The 12,103-nt window shown below is 43.7% G+C and overlaps 1 protein-coding gene across 1 annotated transcript in view; it reads left to right on the top strand.

Annotated features, from left to right (window-relative positions):
- Nucleotides 1–3,660: 3,660 nt before the first annotated feature.
- The window catches only part of Polr3b (RNA polymerase III subunit B), a 108,189-nt gene continuing 99,746 nt past the window's right edge, over nt 3,661–12,103 (top strand). The window contains exons 1-4 of the mRNA XM_032910451.1: nt 3,661–3,889; nt 9,676–9,708; nt 9,905–9,961; nt 10,049–10,113. Coding sequence (XP_032766342.1) covers nt 3,818–3,889; nt 9,676–9,708; nt 9,905–9,961; nt 10,049–10,113 — 227 coding nt within the window. The 5' untranslated portion in view covers nt 3,661–3,817. The remainder of the gene's footprint in view (nt 3,890–9,675; nt 9,709–9,904; nt 9,962–10,048; nt 10,114–12,103) is intronic.

Below are 12,103 nucleotides of genomic sequence, written 5' to 3'. Positions count from 1 at the left end.
CCTTCTCTTAGGGTCTTTCTTCCCATTTGACTTAGGATATTAATCCTAAGAAAGAGTGGGGTAGAATTTGTTTGCCCCTGGTCTGGAGACATCTTCTGCATTGGGTAAAGGCTTTGGTAAGCAGGTTTTAACCTCTCCCTCATGTGCAGCCTGCCCATACCCAGACTCCCCTGAGTATGCAGAACATCTGCCCATGTGCATCCCCACTCACTTGTGATAAGATGGACTTTAAGGAAGATCCCTTTGCCTTCTCAGACACTGGGACCCTCCTTTCCCCAGCATGACTTCTGGCCTCCTGGCTCTTTGTGAATATATCCCTGGACAGATACAGCACTGGAGACATTTTCTTCCACCTGGAATGGACTGATGGGATATATTCTAGTGTATTCTGCTCAGGAAACAGATCTAAATTCTTTCCCGTGAGACAAAGACTGTGAAATGCCCAACTCTGCTGGCTCTCCAGTGCCACCGAACAAACCCATCCTTGGCAAACCCTGCATGAGCACCACATTCAGTTGCAAGCATAGAAAAATAAACTCTTAATGTGCTCTGTTCTGTCTGTTAAAACGTCTTTGCCTCCCCATACTTTTGGTGTGGTGTTATGATTGAGTAATTAAAGAAGTGTTAGGTCTCAAGGAAACCTGAGTTTGCATGGGTCCTGGACTGAGATAATTAGGGATTTAAAATCCAACTCCACTTAAGTGACAGATCTCAATCTCCCCCCCCCCCTCTCTCTCTCTCTCTCTCTCTCTCTCTCTCTCCCTCTCTCCCTCTCTCCCTCTCTCCCTCTCTCTCCCTCTCTCTGGGATCTCCCACACCTCTGTGCAAACCATCAGGCTTTTGTCCTAATACCTCAGTAAAGGGATACAGCAGCATAAACCTGAGGAAGCACAAAACTATCCCTGGCTTCTTTTCCCTACCTTGCTTCAAAAGTCTACCCTCCTAGATCTCTCTCTCTCTCTCTCTCTCTCTCTCTCTCTCTCTCTCCCTCTCTCTCTCTCCCCGTCCCCATCCCTGTCCTTCTTCCTCTCTAACCTCCTCTCTTTCTTTTTCTGAGACAGGGCTTTGTGTAGCCCTGGCTGTCTTAGACCTGTGTAGGCCAAGCTGGCCTTGAACTCAGATTCACCTGCTTCTCTGCCTCCCAAGAGCTGAGGTTAAAGGTGTGAGCCGAATTTCTTAACCATTGTCTTAGCTTATCAAATGAAGATCTCTACTTACCACCAAGGGTAGACAATTAGAGAATCCACCTAAGGACAGTATTCAAATGCCTGTTAAGGAGTAATGTTCAAATTAATATACACTCTTCCTAGTATCCCAGGATCCTAAATACCTTCCCCATTAGCAATGTCCCTTAATCCGCCATTCTTGCCCCATGGCATTGGATAACGTTTCATCTGGCTGACACACACACCTCATTCACCTTGTATAAAGGATGGGCCAGCATTGCATGATGCATAGCACTTGCTCTGTGGGATCTCCCACACCTCTGTGCAAACCTCAGGCTTTTGTCCTAATACCTCAGTAAAGGGATACAGCAGCATAAACCTGAGGAAGCACAATACTATCCCTGGCTTTTCCCCACCTTGCTTCAAAAGTCTACCCTCCTAGAGATAAAAAAAAAAAGTCATGGGTTTGATCTGGGATATAGGTGTAATGCAAAACGTCTTACAAGGGATTGTGGTCTAATAGACAACATCATCACTGTCAACCAATTGTAGCTGTGGAAGATTAGGGACTACTTCCTCCAAAGTGTCCTTCATTTCACAAGAAACGTTTAAAAAATCAGGGTGAAAAACAAGAATGCAATGTTAAATGTATTATTACCTACTGTGATTTTATTTTCGAATTATGAATTAAACACAAACTTATTAAGGAACAAACAGTGCACTAGAACCTGGAAAGCAAGGCGATTCTAGTTCCAACGGTCACAGCCTGAAGAACTAGACAAGTACAGAGGTTACGGTGTTAGGTTACAGCAGCGGAGAGCTTGCTAGAGATGCAGATTGACAGCTCCTGCCTGCCAATCAGAAAGCTGAGATTTTTAGCTCTCCAGGTGACTCTTAAGTATGGTGCTCTCTGGTAATTTAATTCACAGGGATCATTCAACTGTAGTCTCTCCAAGTGAATCTTAAGGATTTAAGGGGAGGGGCTGGTCACTCTTAGTCTTAAATGATTATCTTACATGTGAGTGTGGGGATCAGAGGACAGCCCTCTAGAGTTGCCTCTCTTCTTGGGGACTGTACCCAGCGTGCCAAGCTCTGTGGCAGGAGCCTTATCCTACCAAGCCATCTTGATGGCCTGCATTCTCTCTCTCTCTCTCTCTCTCTCTCTCTCTCTCTCTCTCTCTCTCTCTCTCTCTCTCTACCTCTCAGCACAATGTTTAGAATTAAGCACTGAAGTTTAACTAGCTAACTTGGTAAGCAGATCACCTTAGGGCCAGGTTAAAAAGAAATCAGAAAGCTTATACTTAGAAATTTTAAGAACATCCTTATAATGGTTTCATTGTATTAGATGCCTTCAGTAACGTAGGTGAATGATTAAATGGTCAGCAGCATTGTGCACACTCATGTGACACCATCCATCTCCATGACTTTTGTATTTTCCCAAACTGAAACGATCAGTAAACAACTTTGGGCATTTTTTACCTCTTCTTCCCATGGGATTTTTCTTCCCGTTCAACTTGCCCGAACTCATTTCAAATTTCAGTGGCAAACCCCCTTGTCTTCTACCAAACATACACAAAGATGTGCATGTTTACTATTCGTAGAGATTTTTATCAGTGTATTCTAAATTTTTTTTAATTAATGCGATGATGAAACTTTAAAATTCTATTAGTAATTCTTAGGCTTTCTTTGTTTCCATCCTTGAATTCCATCACCAAGCCAATGTTATTAATACATTATCTTTTCTTTGGAGACAGGGTTTCATGTAGCTCAGGATAACCTCAAACTTGATAGGTAGCCAAGAATGCCCTTGACTTTCTGGATGCCCTACTACCGCTAGCTTCTAAATGCTAGGTTATAGGTGTGTGCTACCTTGGGGGGTTTATGTGCAACCCATGGTTTATTTGTTGTAGTGGGGAACAAACCTGTGCACAGTACAAACTCCCTCCCGCTTACATTTTCTCCTACTGTTATCGTATATAGAAATATTTGACATAGGATTTAGATGTATTTTTTTTCTCCCAAACGGTTAATTAACTCTTCTAATATAATTTATTGGGTTTTCCGTACCCATTTAATTTTGCGAGGGTAATTTCCTCCAAGATCACACATCTGGGAATTTAAGTAGCACTTTTTTGTTATGCTTTATTGACACCAGAACATTTCTTCCCAACCTATTACGGTCATCCTATGAGATTTGATGGTTGTCCATTACACGCAAGTACTGTTGTACTGCACAACATACGTACAGTTTAAATTGAGTTAAATCTCTGCTTTAGAGGTTCACGTTGTGGCCAATGTGTATTACCGAGTCATTTTTCGGACTAGTTATACAGTTAGAACTACTTTATTTTTGCCGTATTCAATCATTCTGGGGATACTGGATATAAACCTGTCTGTTGGGAGTCTAGGATTAGCCCGGCGAGACCTCGGAAGTACACCGGTGGGTGCAGTTTTCCACATCCGGCTCGGTCACTTCCGGGTTCCTCGGCAGGTTAGGCCCGGACCAGGCGGAACCTTTTGAAGCGCCTCCCGTAAACAAGCGCAGCGGGGACACTGGAGGACTACGCACACCACTCTCCGCGTGCTGTTTGAATGGAGCCGCACGGGCGGATGTGAACATTCTGCCGACTTCTTCCTTTACCGTGGGTGGAATGGACGTGCTAGCTGAGGAGTTCGGGAGCCTGACTCCGGAGGAGCTGGCTGCGCCGATCCCGACTGTGGAGGTAAGCGCCGCGAGCGCACGCAGCGGAAGAGGCTGGAGGCGACTGAGGAGGGGTTGCCGGGAGAGTTTTTTGAGAGGACGAGGGCGGGACACTAGACTTCTGCGCATGCCCAGGACTTCTGCACATGCTCAGAGCTCCCGGTGTGTGAGCCTTTACAAGGTCTGGATCTAGCATGTTGGTAGCCGCATGAACAGAGGGTCGCTTAGTAGCGTCTTCCGTTTAGAAGCTCAGCCAGTGGCTCTCGGATGAAGCTTTTCTCGTTTAAGTATGCACTGGCAAGAATTGGCCCTTGTGTATTCTCTGATACATTATCTTTTTGAGGAACAAATATCTTTTTTGCCGATCTCACCTGAAAGGACACTGAGATCCTGAGAGCTTAGGCAATGTTTTTGAGGTCCCATAGCCGGCTTTGGTGGTTAAAGTGAATGTGAATCTCACGCTGGTCATCATTTTCGTTTAAATCCAGAGTTTCTTTGGACTGCAGGCTTAGTTTAAGTACTATGAATATCCCTCCAGCCCCCATTTTTGACCTTGTATTTTCTGAGGGGCCCCTATAGCTTTCATCAGATTCTTAAGCGATAATTGCTCCACGCTGAACTGTCTGATGAAGTGCAGTGGCTGACATGATTTTGTTTCCTGAGAAGGTATAAATTCTCTCTGGACCTTGACATCTTTGGCACAGAATATATCTAGGACTGAAAATGGTCGAGGAAGAAATTCAGGCAGAGGGTCAGACTGTACACGACCCTCAGCCACACCGTTGGATGTTTCAGAGGAGGTGCTGGGGGAGGAGGGCAGTAAAAGAGAAGTTCCTGATTCTGAAATTAACTCTCAGAAGGTGTTAAGACTTTCTCCCTGGGAATAGTAAAACACCATTGAAGGGTTTAAACTGGAACGACATGATCAGTGACCGTCGTGAATGTTAAAAACTTCCTTAGGGCCCTGAGGTGGCTCAGGGATTGAGGACAACTAGTTGCTCTAACAGAGCACCCGGGTTTGATTCCTTCTGTCACAGTTCAACAGGGTGTGGGGACCCATGACTAATCCCAGCATTTGGTCTGTGGAAGTAGGAGAATCACAACCTCACTGTCTCAGAGGGAGTTTGAAGCATGAGTTCCAAGAGTCTCTTAGTGAAAATATACAGTATTTCTCTTTGTGTTTGGCTTATTTCACAGTGTTTCCCCACTCCCAGTCAGCAGGACCTGCAGTCCACACAGCAAAGGATAGTTAAGCATGTAGCCCAGTACAAAACTATAGACTTACTCAAAACATGAGTGCTATTTCATTTTCCTTTTAATATTCTTTGGTATGACTCTCAAGTGAGAATTTTGCAGATCACAGTGTTGTTTGTATTACAGTGTTCATGTAAGGAACCCTCCTCACATTCGCCCTGAATTTCAGCATCAGTTGGGACTCCGTGTCTTCCAAATGGGACACTACAGTGCTTTCTGATCCTTGTCTTTGTGTTCCTCACCCCTAACTCAGCATTTGAGCCACAGTGCATTGGCTCATTGGAACCTGCTGTCACCTCATTCACTACCTTAAGCCTCCTCAGTGTACCTACCTTCCTCTCCTCACCATGTCTAATCCGTAGAAGGCATAGATATCCTCAATGTTCTCAACCCTGCCAGCTCCTTCAACCCTGTTGCTTGCGCGCAATGGCTCCCTTTATTTGGAATGCCTCCCTCATTCCCTCACCATGCTCAGGCATAGCAGTCTACCTAGCATCTATACTAATCCACCTCACTGTGGCTTTGGAAGCCAGGAGGCACGTCTGTCTGCTTGTTTAAGTAGTAAGACAAATTAGTATTTACTCAACTTATCAATGAATAATAACCAGCCCCAAAGCTTGAGTAACTTTTCCCGCCATGGTATAATATGAAGGAAAATATATTAGAAATGATTAGTTCAAATGAAACAGAGTGCCGGTCTAGAAAGTGGTAGAGAAAATGCAGGTTGGGAGTTTGAATAGTAAATAGGCTAAAAGGAAATGACATTTGTTTAGTGCTCTAGTAACTACTGTTCGGATTACTATCATTGGCTTAACAATGAGATTCTAGTTTACTTCACAAGAATAAATGAGAATAAGCTTTATGAACAAGTACTGTGTCAATTTCCGAGTCTCCAGTGTCATTCTAGGACCTTCTTTGGCGAAGGCAGGACCTGAGGACCCCACTTCAGAGCATAAGACGTGGGGATGGGGCTAGCAATGTTAGAAACACGAAGGTCTATGGCAGACACTGTGTTAGGAGGGAGTCAGTGCCTTCCTAAGGAAGTCAGGACTGACGCACAACATTTAATCTACAAGTTAAAGCTGAAACGAGAAGAAAACCCACCAAAGGCAGGATGAGCATACAAGAGGGAAAAACAATAACAGCCAAAACCAAACAGAACGAGTACAGTAAGCAATGGTGGGAAAGAGGTGGAGAAGTAAGCACTGGCCAAACTTGGTAAACTACCACTGTTGATGACTTTAGATTTTATCCTATGTCTCAGTGTCCTGTGAAGAAGAGACACTGTGACCAAGGCAACTCTTATAATAGAAAGCTTTTAATTGGGGGCTCGCCAACAGTCTCAGGGGTTAGTCCATTGTCAGGGGTGGTATGCATGGTGCTGGAGAAGTAGCTGAGAGCTTTATAGCCTGATCTTTATGCAGGCAGGGGGTGGGGGAAGCGAGAGAGACAGACACAGGGCCAGGCATGGGCTTTTGAAACTTCAGAGCCCATCAACAGTGACACATTTCTTCCAACAAGGCCATACTTCCAAATCCTTCTAATCCTTTCAAAGAGTGCCACTCCCTGGTGACTAAGCCTTCACATTCATGAGCCTCTGGGCCCATTCTTTTTTTTTTTTTTTTTTTTTTTTTTTTTTTTTTTTTCCGAGCTGGGGACTGAACCCAGGGCCTTTGCGCTTGCATAGGCAAGCGGCTCTACCACTGAGCTAAATCCCCAACCCCCTCTGGGCCAAATCTTATTCTAACTACCACACCCTAAGTGCCATGGGCTGTATATTCCTAAACTTAAACCATTTCATGCAGTGGTAATGTTTAGAGTTCTATTGCCAGCTCTCAGGCTCTCTCTCTATTGTTGTCCTTGCAGTGATCTATTGTTACTTATGCATTTTCTTACTTCCCAGAGACAGGGTTCTATGTAGCCCAGGCTAGATTTGAATTGATAATCGATATCGCGGAGGCTGATTCTAAACTGGTTTTGCTTCTGCCTCGTAACTGCTAGGGTTATATAGGCCTGGGCCACCACAGCTGGCTCAAAGGTTGAGAACAAACCAATGAAGAAGGTTGCTGAGTACACATCCAGGACTTGGGGTGATTGAGTAGGGGAGGGTTTCCTGATCTAGAGGAGATTAAAAAGTGTTTGTGGCAGCGAGTTTTCTACCAGGACTGTGCATTCCTTCTGTCTCTAAGATAGGAATTTCATTGCGCACAGAGGGGAAACTTTGAAATATGGGAGCAGGAATTTGAAAAGCTAGATTAGTGCATAAGATGGCTGTGACAAAGTACCACAGCTTGATAGTGTGAAAAACCAGATGTTTAATTCCCCCACCTTTCTGAAGGCTGGAAATCCAAGATGAAGCTTACAGAAGTCTGGGGAAGATTCCAGCGCGTGCCTCTTCCCCAGCACCTGCTGCTTTACTGACAGCCTTTGATATATCTTTGGCTTACAGGGGCATCACACTGAAATCTGTCTTCATCTTTACCTGACAGTGTCCCTACATGTATCTGTCCAAATTCCCCCTTGTTATGTGGGTGCCAGCCACGTTGAAGTAGAGTTTACCTACTGACCTCTTCTGCAGCCCTGCAGGCCACATGGAAGCCAGTGTAGGGATTTAGTCCAGCTTGTAATTTTGGTCTTCATCCTCTTTTTTTTCTGCTTAACGAGATGCAATGGAACACAGTATTGCACAGATATTGAGTGTCGCTTGCTTTGGCTCTGATAGTTGCAGGTACAGAAACAACTGTTATCCAGTGTACACTCTAGAACATTTCCATCACTCAAAAAAAGTTCTCTTACAACCTTTTCACACACACACACACACACACACACACACACACACACACACACACACACACACACACACCCACCCAAATACTCTTGCTTTCTATTATCACAGACTGGCTTGCCTGTTTTCTGGGCTTCCCCACATCCTCATCCTCATTTCTAGATGTTAGAAATATCCATTCTCGGGTTGGGGATTTAGCTCAGTGGTAGAGCATTTGCCTAAAGCGCAAGGCCCTGGGTTCGGTCCCCAGCTCGAAAAAAAAAAAAAAAAAAAAAAAAAAAGAAAGAAATATCCATCCTCTCTCTCTCTCCCTCCCCCTGCCCCTCCCCCCTCATTTTTTGAGACAGGATCTCACTGTGTAGCACTGGGTGTCTTGGAACCGGGCTGGCCTTGAACTCACAGAGGCTGCCTTTCAAGTGCTGGGCTTAAAGGTGTGCACCACTGTGTTCAACTTTTCTCATTTCGTGCAACTCTTTTTCCATTGCTCCTAGGCAGTCTCACTGTCCCTTGGCTTTAGGAACTGCTCCATAATTTATACTCCAGGGCACTCTGTTTCTAAGTTCCAGACATTTACTGCCCATTAGACATTTCTACCTGAATGGCCCCACCCCCTCACTTCTGTCAGTGTTGGCTCTGTGCCTCTGCTTCCTCGGACCAGAAACCCTGGTGTTAATTTTAACTTCACTTTTCTCCAGGCAGCCATCTAGTCTGTTGTTTTACTGGCTTTGCTCAAGCTCCTGCCTGCTAGCTAGACGACTTCCCACTTCCTACCTGTACTGTTACCGCCTGGGCTGCTGTGATCAGCTAAGTGACTGCCTGCTTCCAGCCTTGCGCATGCCCACCCAGCATCCAGAGCGATCCAGTTGATACACACAGAGATAGTACATCACCCTCCACTCAGAACTTTCCAGTGCTGCTCAGGTCCCTCAATGAAAGCCAGTTTTTGTTCTGTTTATTTTTGTTGTTGTGCTTATTTATTTTATGTATATAAATAATCTTATCTGCATATATACTTGCCTGCCAGAAGAGGACTTCAGAAGATGGTTGTGAGCCTCCTCGTGATTGTTGGAAATTGAACTCGGGATTTGATTGCTAGGAACTGAACTCCGGTCTTTTGGAAGAGCAGCCAGTGCTCTTAACTGCTGAGCTATCTCTCCAGCCCCTAAAGCCTTTTTTGTTGTTGTTGTTGTTGTTTTTTAATGTTTGCTACAAAGCCGTGGGTTGTCCATAAACCTTTCCTTAGGAGCAGGGTATTCTGACTTTAGACTCAGCTGTACCCAGCTGTTCGGGCTCCCTTAGCAGATGGGATAAGTGAAAAGAGGCAGTCCCCAGATATAGTGGTCTGCAAGTTAAGTCCCCAAACTCGAGAGGCGTGGCAGTTAGCAGTCTATCAGTGGAAGAGCAAATACCCACATGTGCTGACCCCCGGAAGCCTTGAGGTAGCCTGAGGCTCTGGTTCAGAACGAACTCAGACTTACAGATCTCTTTTCAAGCTATGATCCTTCCTTCGGCCATGAGAATAAATTTGAAAAGTGTTTGGAATCTTGTCATCCAGAAGAGGTTTTATTATGGGAAACCTGTGGTATATGTGTATGTGGTTATGCACATGTACACTATAGAAACCTGATGTTAATAATAGCAATTATATTATAAAATATTCCCTGTTTGGTTTGCTTCTTTCTGAACTCTGTGATAAACTTGGCACACCACAGTAATTGTGTTTTGTGGTTACTACACTTGTTCTCATGTTCTTATTGTTTGGTCCACAGGAAAAATGGAGGCTGCTTCCAGCATTTTTAAAGGTAATTGTTTGATATTTAATAATAATTATTTTTCACGTGATAAGTCATTAGATGGTCCTTTACATTTTGTTTTTAATTAAATACGTTATTAATCTTGCCCTCACTTGTATTTGAGAAACATGAATGGTTACCTGTGGCCAGAGTGACTTGTGTAACCTGTTACTTTGTTGCTGTCTTTTGTTCTTTCTCTGTTTAGGTGAAAGGCCTGGTGAAACAGCACATAGACTCCTTTAACTATTTCATTAATGTAGAGGTGAGCATCCAGGGCTAAAACCAGATGTAAATTGAGGACCAATCAGAAGCAAGAGTTCTGTTTCTCATTCTGCACTTTCTACTACAGATAAAGAAGATAATGAAAGCCAACGAAAAGGTTACAAGCGATGCTGACCCCATGTGGTACTTAAAGTAAGAAACAACTGCTCTTAAATAACATTCTCATTGATTTTAAATACTGGAGAACTTGCTGTCAAATCTCTTCTAACACCACTATTTTATATATTTAGTAAACTAATTGTAAAGTGCTCATATTTGACTTTTAATTGTAAATCATTGTAAGAGTTAATTGAAAAGTTACTAAAGCTGTTGGTTTAATTCTTTTAAGTAAGCCTTTGATGAGTTTTATATATATAATTAATAATGATAAAAACATTCAGGATTTGTAGCACAGCCTATGTTACTACATTATATAGAACCCGAGGAACCAGAAGTCATCGGAACCAGAGAGTTACATTGTAGTGCTGTCAGCTGAAAGGAGCCGTGACCTGGTGTCTTCCCGTTGATGTCCTGTGTCTTGTGCCAGAATCAGTCCCTGGCCCATGTTAGGCTGTCTTTCTTTCTATGGTCAATTCCACTGAATAAGAGTAAAGACGGGGGTTGGGGATTTGGCTCAGTGGCAGGGCCCTTGCCTAGCAAGGGCAAAGCCCTGGGTTCGGTCCCCAGCCCCCAAAAAAAAAAAAAAAAAAAAAAAGTAATAAAGAAAGGGCATGAGGGGGGTGGGGATTTATCTCAAAGGGAAAACACTTGCCCAGAAAACGGAAGGCCCTGGGGTCGGGCCCCCGCTCTGAAAAAAAAAAAAAAAAAAAAAAAAAGAGTAAAGACGTTACCCAAATTCTGTGGTCAAAATATGCAAGCTTTTCTTTCTAAAGTGAGGTTGGAGAAAACAGCATCAGACATAGGAGATGGTGGGGTTTATATAGCCCTCAAACTTGCAAGACTAGGAGGTTTTCAAGGGTTGGGAGATTTCCAGAGAAGTGTTGGTTATGTAGGAACTTGGCTGAACATTTCAAAATGACTTGGCAGAACATCTTATCAGGTAGAGCCTAGTGTAAGGGCAAATCCTAGAAGATGGGCCAAGACCCAGTCATAAAACAGGAATGCATTTATCTTGACCTTGTAATAAGATGGCTTCTCATCTTTAGATGGTCCATCTTTATGTATATGTGTCTGTGGGTAAACAACCGAGGGCAGTTGCCCATGGAGGCCAGAAGAGGGCGTCAGGTCTCCTGACACTGTCTGATGTGGTGCTGGGCACCCAACTTTGTGTCCTCTTCAAGATCAGTAGTACATGGTCTTAAAGTGCTGAAACATCGTCCCAGCCCTGAGGTTGTCTGGGTTTCTTCGTCCCCTGAATCTGATAGTCCTCTGTCTTACCTGGAGTCTCACGGCCATGACACTTTTGAATGGTTTAGTCAGGTTTGCAGAGGGTCCCTCAGTCTGAGTGTCTGGATGCTTGCTCATGATTAGATTGAGCTTACAGTTTAGCAAGAACACCTCAGCCATTTTTCATGCCATTTTTACTGACTCATGTTAGAGGGTAAAAATGTTAGTATGCTTTAACACGATTTACTTGATTAGCACAATGTCTGCCTTTCAGAGTTCTCCATTGCAAAGATGTGATTCTTTTCTTTTTATAGCAAGCATCTACGGGGAGATCTTTTTAACAACACATCTTTCAATATTTTCACCACTAATTTATTTAATTAAAACAAAACCTCCTGTGCCTGAGTTTGTATTTGTGGGACAAGTGCTCTCCACAGAGCTCGGTTCACAACCCCTCCCCACTGGTTTTAATATGCATTGATAATTTTTGTCCCCATAGTAGCTGCTACTGTGAGAGAAGGCTCTCTCCCATCATGCGTCTGCTTTTAGTATTCCCACGCCCTCATTGTACCTTTCTGTATATTGTTTTATGTTAATACTGTGAGTCTAGGCTCATGGTTATTTAGTTTTCTTCTGTTGTTTGTAGTCCAGTGTTGTTATTCTCTTGCTCAGATTATTTTAGCTTTGTCATAGGGAGATCCTTCGACTTGACTCCATCTCCTTTCAAAATATGCTCTTGTGGTGTTTTACCTACTTCTTTACTCTCTGGAACCATGGGATACAATATATATTTGTT

Source organism: Rattus rattus, chromosome 1 (genome assembly GCF_011064425.1).
Source record: "Rattus rattus isolate New Zealand chromosome 1, Rrattus_CSIRO_v1, whole genome shotgun sequence".
In the NCBI taxonomy this organism is placed as follows: domain Eukaryota; kingdom Metazoa; phylum Chordata; class Mammalia; order Rodentia; family Muridae; genus Rattus; species Rattus rattus.
This window is presented reverse-complemented; position numbering and strand designations above follow the sequence as displayed.